The 18,210-nt window shown below is 39.8% G+C and overlaps 1 protein-coding gene and 1 long non-coding RNA gene across 6 annotated transcripts in view; one reads left to right on the forward strand and one right to left on the reverse strand.

The window, feature by feature from the left end:
* On the reverse strand, positions 1 to 6,763 carry LOC310739392. The gene is made up of 3 exons (XR_014537371.1): positions 6,668 to 6,763; positions 236 to 334; positions 1 to 54 (listed from the first exon to the last, which is right to left on the reverse strand). It is a non-coding gene; the product is annotated as an uncharacterized lncRNA (long non-coding RNA).
* The window catches only part of specc1lb (sperm antigen with calponin homology and coiled-coil domains 1-like b), a 23,792-nt gene continuing 11,739 nt past the window's right edge, over positions 6,158 to 18,210 (forward strand). For 2 of the 5 annotated variants that reach the window (XM_083565038.1, XM_083565039.1), the window contains exons 1-4: positions 6,173 to 6,894; positions 14,186 to 14,366; positions 15,814 to 15,958; positions 16,117 to 17,735. In XM_083565038.1, the coding sequence (XP_083421164.1) occupies positions 14,223 to 14,366; positions 15,814 to 15,958; positions 16,117 to 17,735 (1,908 nt within the window). In that variant the 5' untranslated portion in view covers positions 6,173 to 6,894; positions 14,186 to 14,222. Of the gene's footprint in view, positions 6,895 to 13,198; positions 13,487 to 14,185; positions 14,367 to 15,813; positions 15,959 to 16,116; positions 17,736 to 18,210 lie in introns of those variants that run through there. The other 3 variants (XM_083565040.1, XM_083565036.1, XM_083565037.1) reach the window with 3 other exon arrangements.

Below are 18,210 nucleotides of genomic sequence, written 5' to 3' on the forward strand. Positions count from 1 at the left end.
AAATGCATGGAAAAATGTAAGTTTTTTTCAATTGCTCCTCAAACATACAATAGCCTCACTGAAATGTCATTGATACTAATGGGCAATTAAACAAATGCAAATAAAAGAATCAATCTTATTTTTTCTTTTCGTTGTTTGCGACATAAAAAAAACCCAGCTGCTCAACCCCTCAAAACTCATCACATCAAGTCCTTTCTGATTTATCAAGTCAAGGTTCACAGAGTTCAAGTTCTACACCACCTAATTCTTCTGCTTGCTCATCAAAATCTTGTACCTGGGCTGAAACCTTTAAAGTTTCTTGGGAAGTCATGCCTCCTGGCATTAAATTGGCCATCTCAAATAAATAAAAAAAAGACCCCCACCAGTGGATCGAAGGCACCTAATAAGGATTTTTGTATATAACATGCGAAAAACATGCAAAGGCACAGTGCCAGATTGAAGTATAGAACATTGTTAACGAGTGGTAAAGCAGAAGCAAATGCTACTACTTCATTCTAGTGTAGGAAAGTCTGGAGCAGGTAGAGGAGAACTTCAGAAGTTGATGGAGGTCACATACGATGCAAATACGACGTAATTAAAACGCTATCCCACCAAACTCACTGTCTGAACTAAAGAATTCGTGGCCTTATCTATTTTGTCTCAAAGGGATCGTTTCACATTTCCAGCTGTTTACTGATTTCCCATTGCTCCAAAAAATCATGAAGAACATTGAAGAAAAGGAAAGAGGATTTTACAATCTTTTTTTTTTTTTTTTTAGAAAAAAACTTTTTTCAAAAACTTTTTTAAGAAAAAACTTATCTCAAAGTATGGAGAGGGAGATTCGTTCTGTGCATTCTGCAACTCCTCATGGCTCATTTTAAAGAGAGTACAGAATCTTTTCTAATCAAGGCTGATGTAAGTAATTTCATTAGATTTTTAATGGTTTTTAAAGGTTGAACTATTTTTTGGGGGGTTTTTTTGTTTACTGTTATTGATGCAATACTTTTCTTTAGGTAGCAGATGAAAGAAATGGATTACCAGATTCACCAAAACTGAGCATCCACGGTAACTTGCATTACTATGCATCTTGGTTTGTCCATTATTCTCACTATTTTATATATATATATATATATATATATATATATATATATATATATATATATATATATATATATATATATATATATATCTCCGTCCCCTACTTTTTTTTTTTTCACTTGTGCTTGTAAACAATCTTTTCACATCTACAATACAGTAATCTTCAATACAACAATTTTTTTTTTACATATTGAAAAATTGTTGTATTGAACAATTTCTTATTTAACATGAGCTACCTGTAAACTAAACTTTTTTAACACTTTTGCTCTTACATATTTATTTATAGGTGAATCAATGAGCCTGAGAAGATGAATGTTGTCCTGGGCCCATGTTCACAACCATTTGTTTAAGGCCTAATGTTGCAGCATTATTTGCATTCATTAACTTTAACTTGGCTTATCAGGATGCTGCTGCATCCACATTTGAATTAATTCAGAGGTAAGTCAAAGCTTTAATTATTTTTCACTATTTATTCCAAATTTTTCAGGTCTGGTAACATACCTTTAACTTAGTATGGTCATTAGTCATTCAGGTATTGAGTGCTATTGGCCAATAATTGCCTCATCACCGATTGGTGATCTCTGAATTTGTTGATCCATCATCCATCCATCCATCTTCTCCCGCTTATCCGATGCCGGGTCGCGGGGGCAGCAGTCTAAGCAAAAATGCCCAGACTTCCCTCTCCCTAGACACTTCTCCCTCTCCCTAGACACTTCTTCCTGGGGACACCAAGGCGTTCCCAGGCCAGCTGGGAGACATAGTCTCTCCAGCGTGTCCTAGGTCTTCCCCGGGGTCTCCTCCCAGTGGGACGCGCCCGGAACACCTTCCCAGGAAGGCGTCCAGGAGGCATCCGGAACTGATGCCCGAGCCACCTCAGCTGACCCCTCTCTATGTGGAGGAGCAGCGGATCTACTCTGAGCTCCTCCCGAGTGACTGAGCTTCTCACCCTATCTCTAAGGGATCGCCCAGCCACCCTGTGGAGAAAGTTGATCAATTTGTTGATCTCATGCAAAAGGTTGCAAAAAATATGCACACCTGCCTTTAGAGGTATGGCAAATATGACATGCTTACTGGCACTATCTCACTCTTTTAAAAATCATAGTAATGCTGATAATCTTCCCCAAAATGTCCTGAGTAGTTTCAAGGGGATTGTTCACTCAAAAATGAAAATCATCATTAATTCCTCACCCTGATTTTTTCCAAAGCTTTAAGACTTTCGTTCATTTCTGGGAACCCAAGATAAGATATTTATAATGAAATCTGAGCGGTTTCCGTCTCACTTTTATAAAAGGTAGTGAAAACATTGTGAAATAGTCCATGTCACTTCGGTGATTCCTTAATTTTTATGAAGTGATGGGGATGCTCTTTGTTCACCAGTATATCTAATTTATTCAATAATTCAATAATTTATTTACTTTTGCATTAGTTTCTGCACATTCATAAGAGCACTGCAATTCATTTAATATGCAAATATAAATTTTTATTACAATTAAAGATTTTGTGAAAATATGTTTAGACATAGAGGAAAGAAAATACTTTTTTTATGATTTAAAATTGACTAGGCAGTTCATGTAGTAGGTTTCCAGCTAAGGATTTATTTGTATAATAAAAATTGGGTCTCATGACAATGTACAGTTTCTCTAATACTGTACATAAAATTTTTCCCAAAACAATATCTTCAAAAGATTATTTAACTGCTTCATAATTACAAGGTGATCGGATCTATTTATACAATGCTCTTCAATTGTCAGTATAACCAAGTTCTGCTCACAATTTGTACAGTTTTACATTGTAAACATGGAAAAGTCATATCTGCTTTGAGGGTAATGTATGCTTTGTGATTTTCTGAGTTAAAATATGACTATAATAAAATAATTACTTGTGTTAAATGATTTATATTTTGTTTGAGTGTATATGCTTTGAAAATTGGATGATAATTGGATGTTGTGGGGTTTGTTTTTTTTACAGAGGAATTGTGGGTATTAACCCAGAGAAAGAATCAAAGGCTGCTTTTGGAAAGAGAGAGACGAAAATGCATGGAATAAACCGATATGTATGTACTTTCCTTCAAAAGTGAATGGATTTCTATTGGATAACCAATAAAAAAATAAAAAAATAAAAGAAACATAAGCACAGCTTTGACCAGTGCTTTACATTATTGTGTTGTGTTTGTTAATATACATTGAATGTGTTTTTCAATATATATTTGAATGTATTGCGATTTTTCAGCCCATTTCTGTGGGGATTTATTTTTTTATTTATTTTTATTATTATTTTTTAACAACCAAAATTGCCAGTAAGTTACTGTAAATTCAACAGTGTGTTTTGGATGCACTGATGAGTGTTTTTGAAGCTACTGCCTCTGATCTGGATGAGCTCACAGACTCTGTAACATCTTCGATCAGTTTCTGTCAGGATATATGCATTCCTACAAGAACTCATTTGACATACAACAACGATAAGTCATTGTATACTGCGAGACTCTGACAGCTTTGTCAGGCCAAAGAGGATGCCTACAGGAATGGGCACAGAATCTTGTACAATCAGGCCAGAAACACACTAATAAAGGAGATTAGATTGGCAAAGAGGAGCTACACTAAAAAGCTGGAAAATCAGTTATTAGCCAACGATCCTGCTTCAGTGTGGAAAAGCCTGTGAGACATCACAAGCTACAAGACACCATCCCCCAGCTCTGTATGGAATCCACAACTGGTTGATGACCTGAATAAGTTTTACTCTAGATTTGAAACTCCCATTCTCACACCTAACACCCTTCCTGACCATCAACACCTCCAGCATAGACCCCCCCCCCCCCGTACTTCAGCTCAGTGAAGATGTGTGTAAGGTCTTCAGGAAACAAAAAGAAGGAACGCACCAGGACCAGACGGAGTTTCACTAGACTTTCTAAGAACCTGTGCTGACCAGCTTGCGTCCATCTTTTTACAGATCTATAACAGATCACTGGAACTGTGTGAAGTGCCTACCTGCTTTAAATGTTCCACCATCATCTCCATCCCAAAGAAATCAAAAATCACTATCATCTATTGCCCTAACATCTGTGGTCACAAAGTCATTTGAGAGACTGGTGCTTATATGAAGGACATCAGTGGACCCTTGCTGAAACCCCTGCAGTCTGGTTACCGAGCAAACAGGTCTGTGGACGATGCGTTGAACATGGAAACACACGTCATCCTGCAACATCTGGACAAACTGGGGACTTATGGAAACCTGAGGATCCTGTTTGTGGACTTCAGTACGACCTTCAGTGGATCGCCAGCTTTCTGACAGATAGGCAACAGCTAATGAGACTGTGGTAATTCGTGTCAAACAGGTTTACTATTAGCACTGGTGCCGCCCAAGGATGTGTTCTCTCCCCACTGCTTTTCTCCCTGTACACCATCGACTGCATCTCTAGAGTCAAGCTCCTGAAGTTTGCAGATGACACTACAGTCATCTGCCTCATTAAGAACGGTGATAAATCTGCATTTAGAAGCGAGGTGCCTTCATAACAACCTGCAGCTTAACACGCTCAAAATTGTGGATTTCAGGAGAAAACCCCCCTGCACTTCCCCCACTCACCATCATGAACAACACTGTGACAGCAGTGGAGTCATACAGGTCCCTAGGCACCACCATCTTTCAGGGCCTGAAGTGGGACAATCACATCAACTCTATTGTTTACAAGGCCCAACAGAGGATGTACTTCCTGTACAACTGAAGAAGTTCAACCTGCCATAGGAGCTGCTCAAACAGTTCTACTCAGCCATCATCAAGTCTGTCCTGTGCACTTCAGTAACTGTCTGGTTTGGCTCAGCCACACAATCAGACATCAGAAGACTACAGAGAAGTTCAAATAGCTAAAAGGATTATTGATGCTTCCCTGCCCACACCTTAAGAACTGTATACATCCAGAGTGAGAAAAAGGGCCCCAAAAAAATCACCATGGATTTCTCACATCCAAGCCATTTATTTTGCCTTATTTCCTTTTTACTTTAGAAAATGTGCAACTGGAATCTTTTGTCACCAAAACAGATTCCTTGTAAGTGCAAACATACTTAGCAATAAAGCTCTTTCTTATTGTGAGACAGACAGACAGACAGACAGACAGACAGACAGACAGACAGACAGACAGACAGACAGACAGACAGATAGACATATACACACATATACAGTATATAGTTCCAGTCATTAATTTGGAGCACCATCTCCTTTAGTTGGTTTACTTTATTTTTATTATTTTCAGCATGGTACATTAATACTACAGACATACAAACTATAAAAGAACATTTATGTACTGCTTCAGTTCTACTTTGTTGGGATTGTGTTGACTGTTTCCATGCAGCCCTCAAATCCAAACTTTCAGAGTCAAGGCTAAATGTGAAAAACACAGAGACACATATTTTAGGTTGTATGATAAATGCAAGCTTCAACACAACCCTGACAAACACAAACAATACACACAATGTATTATGTGATTTATCAATTTATTGCAGTTAATTTCTTAGTAACACTCTTGACAACTTTACAACTGCACACTATTAACCTAAAATTCAGATTTTTATTACACAGTATAACTGTTTATTAATATTACTACAATACTACACAGTACTGCAAAAAAATATAGCCACTAGGTAACAGATCCACAAACACGTCCTTCACACCGCTGATCAGTTCCTAAATTATGAAAAACATTTGCCCCATTATAAATGTTCTAATTATAATGTTACACACTTAACTATATGACATGAGGTGATATGCTCTTAATGACCGTTCTATTACATACATTTCAATAATAATTAAATAAATAAGAGAGTAAAAAACTTAAAAATGGAAGGAGATAAAAGAGAATTAAGAAATAAAATAGATTGTACAACATAAGACATATAATTGACTACCTTTTTAAATAATCCCAATGATTTTTTTTTTTTTTGCCCAACCATAGATTTTACTTCTCTTTTAATTGAATGATAAAAATGAATGTATTAATAGCCTTTATTTGTCACATATACGTTACAGCACAGTAAAATTCTTTCTTCACATATCCCAGTTTGAGATCCCAAGCTGGGGTCAAAGGTCAGAGTCAGCCGTGATGCGACGCCCCTGGAGCACAAAGGGTTAAGGGTTTTGCTCAACGGCCCAAGAATGTCAGCTTGTCTATACCGGGACTTGAACCCTCAACCTTCTGATTAGTAACCCAGAGCCTTACCCAGGTGCTTTTGCGTGCAGCGCCTATGCTCGTTATAACAAAGACATTGTAATTATAAAAAGACTCTTATTATACTGACTCCATTTAACAGTAAAGTGGACTAACTTTTAGCGTCAGGTGACTTTTATTCTTAAATCTGCTTACTTTTCCGGTAGGGAGGATCTCGTCAGGAGTCTGGCCTTTATGAGTCACTTAACTGATTCGACTCTTTTGAATTGTCCTCGTATATAGTGTTAATCCAAGTTTGCTTCGCCAGCTCTATCGATATTTAATAACTCAAAGACAATATGATAAGAATAATAAAACAATTAACGTAACTTTTATTTGAAGTGATGAAAGAGTTTTTTCTTGAGAAAAATGTCATTTGGACAAAAAGCGACTCACCGACTCATGCTGTTTGACTCCACATAGTCGGCGCTGCTGCTCTCCTGATGAGCCTCAGACTGAAGCTGGAGCAGAGCCGCTAGAGGAACCGGGTGGGAGATCGTCTTGTCCCGGATTAGAAACCAGACATAAAGGGTGGGAGTTGTTGCATCCTGGTTACAGTGGATTACTAGCGAAAAGGCTGCCGTTATCGCATCCGATCTCTGGAAGGAAAAGAGTGTCTGAAGGTAAAACCGAGGTTTCTCTGCAGGGTTGAAGGCTTGGAGATGGCGCTGACCGGGGCTGGGGCTCGGGTTTGGTGTGAGGGAACAGCGGCACTTTGAGGCCTCATGTTCCAGAGTAACAAAAAAAAAAAGAGTTCAGGATTCATAGGGAATCACTGACGCAATTTCCGGTCGGCATTTTCATATTTTATAAGATTCTTGATCTTATAAGATTCTGATATAATATCTAAAAAGAATCCTCCTTATAATCAGAAAGTAGAACAGTATATTATATTCTCTATAGTTTAATCAAGTGAAATCAGATCATGGAGGCTTGTTAGGATGCCACAAATTATGCAAATATGTCATATTTGTTTCTGATTTTGTTTTTAAATAAAAGACGGAAAGTCTCATTGAGAGGAAACATTTCCATAATGTGTTAATCTCATAGAAATATTTATTATTTATAATCCTAACAAAATATGTTAATTACATTTATACCTAGTTTAATCATTCCAATGGCAGATTGTTACATCTATAAGTGAAATGATTTCATGTAGATCACCTCCAGAATATTCAGACAGATTTATTGTTATCTTCTTTTACCTTTTTGACCATTTGTCCTGTCTAATGGTTGCATCCATAATGTACTCGACCCTGGCATTGTGTTTTATTTCACCATAAGGAGTTCACTGTTTTTCTCACCATCTCTAAGACACATCCTGCGTGCTTTTTTTCCCTCCTGATTTCTTTTAGGAAAGTGAGGAATTTTGGGCAGAAGCGAATACACCATTGCACAATACACCATTGTGTGCGTCACGTAATAAGAGAACGACTACAATGTGCAATTATTCTGTCACAGTACTTGAAGACTGTCCTGTAGTACGTACCGTACAGCATATTTATTTTCGTTTCTTAACAAATCTATGAGTCATAATGAAAAACAAAGTTCCTAATATTTAAAAATGAGTCACACTGAACAGTAGCAAATTGTCAGGCAGGGCCAAATAGTTCAAATGGTTTTAGGTCAGGTTTAATTTGGTGAACTTAATAATGGTGTAAAAGAAAGTGTTCAACAGTAAAACGAGTTGATTATAAAAAGCATAAGAAACACCCAAGTTCCTCGTATTGTCTTCACCCGAGCGTGAGCTTTTTTATTTTTTTGCTCTTTATGACGCTCCAGTTCACTTTAGTTCAATGTCTGGATGGTAAAAGCAGCAGTGAATCTTTCATGTGAAGCTGCTTTGTGCTTTACAGAAACTTTCAGGTTCCCGTTAGAGCTGATGATTTGCAGTTGTCTGGAATAAATTTACTAGAGGCCTGGACGGTGCACAGAGATTTCTACTTAGCTCTGAGCTGCTAACGTGTGTAAGAAGTAAGGAATAAAGTATGACTAGGGCTTGCTATTGTAGGAAAAGGATCGAATCTCGGGTGGTGTGATGCAGCCTGAACTCAGCGAAACTCAGTGTTGGCGGCAAAAAAAAAAGATTCATGGTAAAGCGAATTTTTGGTCCATTTTAGAGTTACATCTAATGTTATGGGACATCGTTGAGACTTGTTATAGCACGGTCGTACCAGTCGTTTCTGTTTCTTCTCTCTCTTGAGGTTCATATGTCAAAGAAATGCAGTTTGTCATGTTACTGGAAAAACCACAAAATATAAACCCCCGTGTCCTAAATACTTTCCTGTGTGGGAAACGTTGCAGATTTACCTCGGACTATTTTAAAGCATTGACGGTGGGGACTTTGTGAATAACTGTTAGCCCCCAACCACCTCTTAGTAGTCTTCAATTCAGATATCTGTTATTTAGAACTGCGTTCTTTGACACCGTTTCCCCACATCACCTCATCCCTCTGCATTTATGGTGCGAGGCACTTTATGAATGTGTCGATTTAAAAAGAAAGCAAAAAAAAAAAAAAAAAAAAGACACGTAGCGCTTTCATTCATTTCTACAGCGGTTTAGAAGTGTGTGGTTATGAAGGACTGCAGCCTGGCTATTAAAACACCGTGGCATGTAAACAGCAGCACTGGCCTCAATAATTTTTTCTGTGACATGCCGCGAAGCTCAGATTTACAGCCAAGCGCAAGGAACTTCCTTAGTAGTTCCTTTATTCAGTGACCGTAAACGTACATGATGCGCCTTGTGTCTTCTTGACTCAGCTGTGTGACTTTATTGCTTTTGTCTGTGTTTACAGATGACAGTGTGTCATACGGTGCCAGAAACGGTTCAGAAAGTCTGTTTGAGACATTGAGCAACTTCACACAGCCGACACGGGAAACAGTTACCTATGAGCTTCTAGTACTTACTAGCTAAAAATAAAGACTTGACATATTGAACAGTTACTGTTGATTAATTTCACTCGGGGCAAAGGGACAGTGCAGGCATTTAATTTTCATCTTAGCTGTCGTATTCAAATATCGAAGGTTTATTTTCTGCGTGTTGAGCAGAAATCTGAGTCTGTGTCTGATAACCATCTGTAAATGATTGTAGGGATTCGGATACTTTGTGGTTGTGGTTTGTTGTGGGCTGAAGCGAGCACGTGCATGTCGACTTGGTTTAAGCTCCCCTCCCCTCTGCTTTCAACCCCTTCTCCTCCCTCTCTCCCCCGGCCCTCTCTTCTTCTCGTCTCAGAATTTCAACTATGTTATGATTTCCACTAACTGTTATTGTCTGGCAGTGCTCTGGGAAAAATCCCAGCGTGCTGAAAGTCAGGCCTGCTGAGCTGGCACCACTTAATGATGTTTATTTACAGAGGTGGAGCCACTGTGTCGGATTTAAAACGAGACCCACCCCATTTTCTCCTTCTGCGTTGGGCTCGTTCGCGCCGAAAAAATAGTGCCGCGATCGTCAAATTGTTATTTTCTGAACTTTTGGGCTTCGATGCTCTCCTCCACCCTGATTTTGTCAGCAAGGCACACTGCTTGAAGGCGCGTGTTGTACAGGCGTAGGTAAAGCATGTGGGTGTTTAGGCTTGATTGTAATCTGCAGTCATCAGCTCTGCATTGCTCTGTGCATAATGTGGTTTATACAATGACAACTGGATAGAGTATCACAAGGGCTTTTTGTACCTGTTCTTGTATGGTCTTCTATACAAAAACTTATTTATTAAAAATGCTTTTTTAAATGCTATAGTTTGTGATGTCTGTGATTGTCTGTGGTTTTTGGCTGCGCATCTTCCTGCATGGTGCTATTCACTTTTCTAACCATAGGCTGGTTTAGAAAAGTGTTTGGAAAATATTTATGTAGAAGAGGGACTTATTATCTTAGACTAATTGAGAACATTATTTTGTATATTTTCCTTAAATCGGTTGTTAACATATGGAATCAAATCACAATGTCACGATACATATACAGCGCTACCTCTGAATATGAATGCCTCCGAATACGTATAATTCAAAATATGGATCAAAATTCATACACATTGATTTTTATATTATTCTTTGGGGTCGTTCGGAACGAATTATCCCACTTTACATTATTCCTTATGGGGAAATTTCCTGTTTTGAGGCACCTGTGTGTGTGTGTGTGTGTGTGTGTGTGTGTGTGTGTGTGTGTGTGTGTGTGTGTGTGTGTGTGTGTGTGTGTGTGTACAGTTGAAACCAGATATTTACATACACTTCAGAAAAAAACACAAATCTTTTATTTCTTTACTGTCATACATTAAATCAGAGTAAACTTTTTCTGTTTTAAATCAATAAATATTAACATATTTTTTGCATTTGTTAAATGTCAGAATCGAGCGAGGGAGTATTTTTATTATCACTTTCATTCAAGTCAGAAGTGTACATACACTAAGTTTATCGTGCCTTTAGCTTAAGAAGCCTCTGATAGGTTAATTGATTCCATTTGAGTTAATTGGTGGCACACCTGTGGATGCATATAAAGGCACACCTCAAACACAGAGCCTTTTTCTTTGACATCATGGGAAAATCAAGAGAAATCCGGAAAAGAATTGTTGACCTCCACAAGTATGGCTCATCCTTAGGTGCAATTTCCAGATGCCTGAAGGTCCCACGTTCATCTGTTCAGACAATAATACGCAAGTATAAAAAACATGGGACTGTACAACTATCATACCGCTCAGGAAGGAGACGGATTTTGAGTCCCAGAGAGGAACGTTTTTTTTGTTGCGAAATGTGCAAATCAACCCCAGGACAACAGCAAAAGATCTTGTGAAGATGCTGGCTGAAACTGGTAAGACAGTGTCATTATCCACAGTAAAACGAATACGGGAGGAGAAAGCCATTACTTCAAAACCACCATAAAAAAGGCCAAATTACAGTTTGCAACTGCACATGAGGGAAAAAAATCTTAATTTCTAGAGACATGTCCTGTGGTCTTATGAAACAAAAATTAAACTGTTCGGCAATAATGATAAACGGTATATTTGGAGGAAAAAGGGTGAAGCTTTAAAGCCTTAGAACACCATCCCAACTGTCAAGTATGGGGGTGATTAGTATAATGTTGTGGGGCTGTTTTGCTGCAGAAGGGACTGGTGAACTTTACAAAATAGATGGCATGAGAAAAGAAAATTATGTGGATATATTAAAGCAACATCTGAAGACATCAACCAGGAAGTTAAAGCTTGGGTGCAAATGGGTCTTCCAAATGGACAATGACCCCAAGCATACCTCCAAATTAGTTACAAAGTTGCTTAAGGACAACAAAGTCGAGGTATTGGAGTGGCCATCACAAAGCCCTGATCTCGATCCCATAGAAAATTTGTGGGCGGCACTGAAAAGGCGAGTGCGAGCAAGAAGGCCTACAAACCTGACCCAGTTACAACAGTTCTGTCAAGAGGAGTTAGCCAAAATTCCAGCAAACTATTGTAGAAAGCTTGTGGAAGGATACCCACCACAATTCCACCAAATACTAAGGAAGTGTATGTATACTTCTGATTTTGATGAAAGTGATAATAAAAATACATAAAAATTCTCCCTCGCTCGATTCTGACATTTAACAAAAATTAAAAAAATATGTTAATATTCATTTATTTAAAACAGAAAAATTTACTCTTATTTAATGTATGACAGTAAAGAAATGTTTTTTTTCCTGAAGTGTATGTAAGTATCTGGTTTCAACTGTATATGTGTGTCTGTGTGTGTGTTTGTGTGCTTCTCTCTCTCTCTCTCTCTCTCTCTCTCTCTCTCTCTCTCTCTCTCTCTCTCTCTCTCTCTCTCTTTCTCTCTCTCTCTCTCTCTCTCTCTCTCTCTCTCTCTCTCTTTCTCTCTCTCTCTCTCTCTCTCTCTCTCTCTCTCTATATATATATATATATATATATATATATATATATATATATATATATATATATATATATATATATATATATATAAAAATAAAAAAAATGGGTTTCTATTTCCGGATCACTTGCGATCTTGTCTAGTCACTGACATTTGGAACTGGATCATATGCAGGAATGTCCTATTGTGATACCTAGACCCAATTCTGTGATGAATAATAAAAAGGTTGCCAAAAAAGTTTCAGCAAAGCAGTAATGTGTACAAAATTCATTATTCAACACTGAAAATGAGGGGAAAAAGTGGTGGAAAATCAATATTTTGCTAAAATGAATTCTAAATTTGAAACAGAGTGAAAGTTTTAACTTCTAATCAGCAGCTTTAGAACAAAAGTTTCTGTTATTGTTGTGGTTAGATAGTGTTATCAAACCAGCACTCTTTCTAGCCTTCCCAACATGTCACTGTAAGTTTTTCAAGGTATATTGAGAAATTTTGGTAGCTTAGTGACTGTTTGATTCTGTGACTTTCAAGACAAATTTAGTGGCTTTTCTTGGCAAAAAAAAAGTAGTGTACAAAATACGAATAGTGACAAAACTACGAATTTAAGACAGTTCTCCACACTATATACAGCACTTCAGCTCATTTCACAGCTATTGCTTATACAAGTTGAAAGACTTGATCCAGAATCTAATGACCACTCGCTGATCATCTGTCACCTCTGTTCGATGTAATTCAACTAGATTTTCTATCTTTAGAGTCTTCTTTCTTCCTATAACACAACTGGCATGATAATTCACAGAATATGCAGATGATTATCCAGGAATAACTTCCTGAGTAGTCTCTTTGCGTATGCTTTAACTCTGAAAAAGTCTGTTTAACACTAATCATGTGAGGTGTTAAATATATAACATTAAATGAGAAATGTATTCGGGGAACGTGTGAAATTCATCAAGACCAGCTACATGTTTACTCCTTACATTGTCAATTTTAAAATAGATTTTTTTTTTTTTTTGTACATTATCTGCATCGCACGCACTCTTTCTGATCAGTGACCTCTTTCCTGTACTATGTTTAAGTGCCTGCTCAGATTTCTTAAAGCCTTTTAAGGGCATTGAAGGTGAACTTCAGCAAGACTCGGCCCCACTAACGGCCGTGATGATGTGATAAGTAAAGCAGCTACAGCCTCCCTCTGGACCCCATCCTCCAATCACACTGTGTGTATGTATTCAAACGGTCCAGCGGCGCTTCTTTTCGAACATTTTCTGTGTATAAATAGAGCCAGAAAGGACTGCGATGGTATTTATGACTGTCTAGCGCACAGTGCTAGTGTTTAATAGACCATGTGTTCTCCAAGGAAAACGACGACTTCTGCAATTAGGTAATGGACACTTTTTTTTTTTTTTTTTTTTTTTTTTTGCTGAAGGGTTGGAGAAGGTTCTCAGGTTCCAAGGCAGGATTTTTGTGGCTTGTCATATTGAATAGGGTTAGAGGGGTATCATGATGTTTTAAGCAACTTGGTGATCAATTTGATAGAAAGGACAGCCTTCCTCTCTACAGTCAGCAGATTCTATTGTCTTTGATGCAATGTGAAGAGCATAATTTCTGCATGTCAGATAATCCATGAAGCTGTTATTTTATTGATTAATTGTTAATATGAATTAGACTGCACTGATTCCAGTTAAAAAAAATCCAGCAAGTATTTTTTATGTCTTTACGTTTTTGTAGTGTTTATCAGTGCTGATTGGACCATTTTAAATGTGCTCATTCATCTTTAGTAATTGCTTTAACTTGGCTAGGATCAGAGTGGATCCAGGGTCTATCCTGGGACCGTTTGGCTTAGAAATCATTCTCTAACAGGAAACCGTGCACAACACATTCACGTCTAGTGGGAATTTTAATTTGCTTGCTCTTCTACAAGGAGGTGGAAGGTAACTGTAGAAATCTGACCAGTACAGAAAGAAAATATATAACTGTATACAGAGAATAGCCTTCATTCAGTATTAAACTGCGATCGAACAGACTTCACTAGTGATCCTCCTACCACCTTGGTGTGTTCATCCATTTTCTCTCTCTGCAGATTGCACCGTAAATGTATCAAGAACTTGGAGCCCAGTATGAAAAAGGCGAGCAGGCCCACATCTGCCTCCAGCAAAACCACCACGACCACTAAACCTCCGGGCAAACCAGAGCCCAGTGGCACTATGGGCACCGGAGGAAAGAGCAGTACCAAGAACCAGAACTCAGCCCTTCTGTCTAAGGTTTGTTTTAGAGGATGTTTAATCTTATGGTTTTTTTGTAGGTCTTTCTCCAGCAATGTACACCGACCAGGCATAAAATTGGCATTATAACATTATGACCAGGGAAGTGAATAACACTGATTTTAGCTCTTCATCATGGCACCTGTCAGTGAGTGGAATATTTTAGGCAGCAAGTGAAAATTTTGTCCTCAAAGTTGAAGCGTTAGAAGCAGGAAAAATAGGCAGGTGTAGGAATTTGAGCGAATTTGACAAGAGCTAAATTGTGACCGCTAGACGACTGGGTCAGAGCATCTCTAAAACTGCAGCCCTTGTGGGATGTTACCGGTCTGCAGTGGTCAGAATCTATCAAAAGTGGTCCAAGGAAGGAACAGTGGTGAACCAGCGACAGGGTCATGGGCAGTGGGGAGCAAAGGCTGACCCGTGTGATCCGATCCAACAGACCTGTAGCTCAAATTGCTTGAGAAGTTAATGCTGTTAATGTTTAATGTGTCAGGACTGTTTTGGCAGCAAAAGGGGGACCAACACAATATCAGGCAGGTGGTCATAATGTTATGCCTGATCGGTGTATTCCAAGAAATTTGCTGAATGTTACTGGTGAGATTTTCTAAGGTATTTAGCTATAAAACAGCATATATATAGCTATTAAAGCTATAATGTTAAAAATTGTTGCCTGAATTGAATCAGCTCTTATGAACTTGATAATGGTCTTACTATTCCTAAAACACTTTAACACACAACTGTTCTAGGCACTGCCAAAAGGGTCTTTATTAAAAATATAAAAAAAAACAAACACCTTCAACATGATGAACCGATGAAAAATTACTTAACGGAAACTAGTAACGCTCAAACCTATTTTAAAGAGTTGAAACTATTATATCCTAATAGAAGACTTCAGTCACGCTGAATGTCCAGAAGTATGTGGACACCACATTTATATGCGAGTCTTCTTCAAGCTGTTCTCACAAAAGTAAAAGCATAAACATGTTTCGAATGTCTTTGTATGCTGTAACATTAAGATTCAGCTTCAGTGGAATTAAGCGGCCCAAACATGTTCTAGCATGACATTCCCCATGAGCACAAAATGAGGTCTACGAAGACATGAAAGACATCTATTGTCAACGACGCAGTGGAAGAATTCAAGTGGTCTCTACAGAGCCTTGAACTCAACCTTAATGGTCTGGGTTGTGCAAACATTTGGCCATGTAGTGTTTTTTTTATGGAAAGTGTCTATTAGAAACTATTAAACCAATAAGACCTATTATATGATGAAAATTGCTTGAGATTGGATTGATTTTAATGCTTTGTAAATTTTTCCATGCTAGATGGCACTTAATACTTTGCAGCTTTATATTTCAGAATAGGAAAATGCTGTGTAATAGTATCATAGATGCAATATGGTACATTCATGCAAATAACCAAGTTCTTATATTGTAATATTTTTATCCAGACAAAGAGCAATGATGACCTTGCAGCCATGAGCACAGGAAGTGGAGGAGCCTCGGGGGCCAGTGCCAGCAGCATTACAACAAGGAGCAAGAGGAGTGCCAGCACCACTCAGAACAACACTGAGACAAAGCCCAAGGCCAACGCGGGTACTGGGAGTCAATTTGGGCTCCAGAATAAGTCTATTCTGTATTGATGGAATGCGCCTGGTTGTATTTTGAAATGAAGATATGAGCAGACCTGTTTGAAATCGAATCTAATCTAAACATAATGTTCTCAATTACAATATATATTTTTTTTCATATAGGTTCCTCGGGAAGGCGTGGGATGTCCTCTACAGTAAAGGAACCTGGAGTGACCCGTGAGAAAACCAGCATTGCAAAGAAGCAGTCTGGACCCTCGAACTCTGTGGCTTCGAAGCGTTCACGCTGCCGCACCTCGACCGAGTCTGAAACCCAGTCGGGTAAATTGCGCTACGATATCAGCAACAAAGCAATGCTAGAGTCAAGAGTAAAGGACTTGTTGGGTTTGGCCAAAAGCAAAGACCTTGAGATCCTGCACTTGCGGTCCGAGTTGCGTGGGATGCGGGCTCAGCTGGGCCTGGATGACCAGGATTCCCCTGAGCAAGAGGAGCAGTGTGAGGCTGAGTTGCCACAGGAGAAGGAAGCTGTATCTGGAATAAGTGCTGCTGACGTGGAGTCGACCCTTCTGTTACTGCAGGACCAGAACCAGGGCATTCGTGGAGAGCTCAACTTGCTGAAGAGTGAGAATAGAATGCTAAAGGACAGGCTAAATGCTCTAGGATTCTCACTGGAGCAGCGTCTTGACAGTCCTGAGAAAGGACTGCGCTGTGCCTCTCTCAGTCCTGAGCCAACAACCAGTGGTGGGGGCAGCAGCAGTGGTGGGGATGGAGGGACTCGAACCTCCTCAACTGAAGGTTCTGCCAGGGGCTCAACCGAGGACCTGCTGTCGGAGGCGAGGCGAGTGGGGTCTCCCGATGTTCCAGACAGTGAGTGCAGTGAACCCTGCCAGGCTGTGATGTCTAGTGATGATGCCCTAGATGCACCATCTGGTTGTGGTTCCTCATCCGATTCAGAAGGTGGCTCACCAGGTCGACGGCGCTCACGCCGGGGAAGTAGCGCCAATGCTAGTGAGGTATCGGTGGCCTGCCTGACTGAGCGCATCCACCAGATGGAGGAGAGTCAACACAGCACAGCGGAGGAGTTACAGGCTACACTTCAGGAGCTTGCAGACCTTCAGCAGATTGCACAGGAGTTGAGTGCAGAGAATGAGCGCATGGGTGAAGAGCGTGCCATCTTGGTGGATTCGCTGCGCCAGCAAGGCGAGCGATTGGAACTCTACAACAGACAGCTCGACTACTTGCGCGGCCTGTTAGATGAGCATCGCGTAGTGTACGCCAAAGACGACGAGGACGCCAAGAGCAGCCGCTACACAGAGCTGGAGAGACGCTACACCGAGTTAAACGAGAACTCGCGCCTTGAGAGGGAGCAGCTTCTCGGTGTGCAACAGCAGCTGAGCAGTGCGCTGAAGATGGCCGAACAGGAAAACGCTGAATCGCAGGGACTTATGGGAGCCCTGAAAGAGCGTGTGCACCTGGCTGAGAGGGCTGCCGAGCTGGAGCGAAGAGAACGTGAAGCTACTGCTGTCGAACTCGACGGCATGAGGATGCAGTCTGAGGACGAGCAGGCCGAGCTCGTTCGCTGTCGGCTCCAACTCGAACAGGAGAGGCAGAGAGTGGCCCAACTCCTCTCCATCCAGGGTGCAGGGGACAAGACTGACATACGCAACCTGCTGGACAGCGAGAGATTGGACAAAGAGCGAGCTGAAACCAAAGCAGCAGAGCTACAGGATGAGCTGGGGCACACTCGCAATGAGGCTGCTCAGCTTAAAGATGCAGTCAGAAAGGTGTGTATCAGTATTTCACCTAGTCCTTGAAATCACTAGACCTTGAAATCACTTGATGCAAATTAAGCCAAAGTGGTTTTTAAGCATTTTTTTTTGGTTTGTTTTTATTCATAAGTAGCAGCAGAGGTGGCATCAGCAGTGACATGTAGTGTAGCTGTTAGTTCTTTAGGTTGGTCAACGTTGAATTTGCTTGAACAAACATATATAAGTGATCAGCACCAAGGTAACAGTTTATCCACAGTGTTTTCTTCTTCCAATAGTTTACACCAATTAGGCATAACATTATGACCACCTGCCTGATATTGTGTTGGTTCCCCTTTTGGTGCCAAAAACAGTCCTGATCCTTCGCGCGTTAACAACATTAACTTCTTCAGCAATTTGAGCAGGAGCTCATCTGTTGGATCGGACCACCTGAAGCAGCCTTTACTCCCCACGTGCATCAATGAGCCTTGGCCGCTCATGACCCTGTTGCCAG

Source organism: Silurus aristotelis, assembly GCF_946808225.1.
Source record: "Silurus aristotelis genome assembly, chromosome: 16".
Taxonomy (NCBI): domain Eukaryota; kingdom Metazoa; phylum Chordata; class Actinopteri; order Siluriformes; family Siluridae; genus Silurus; species Silurus aristotelis.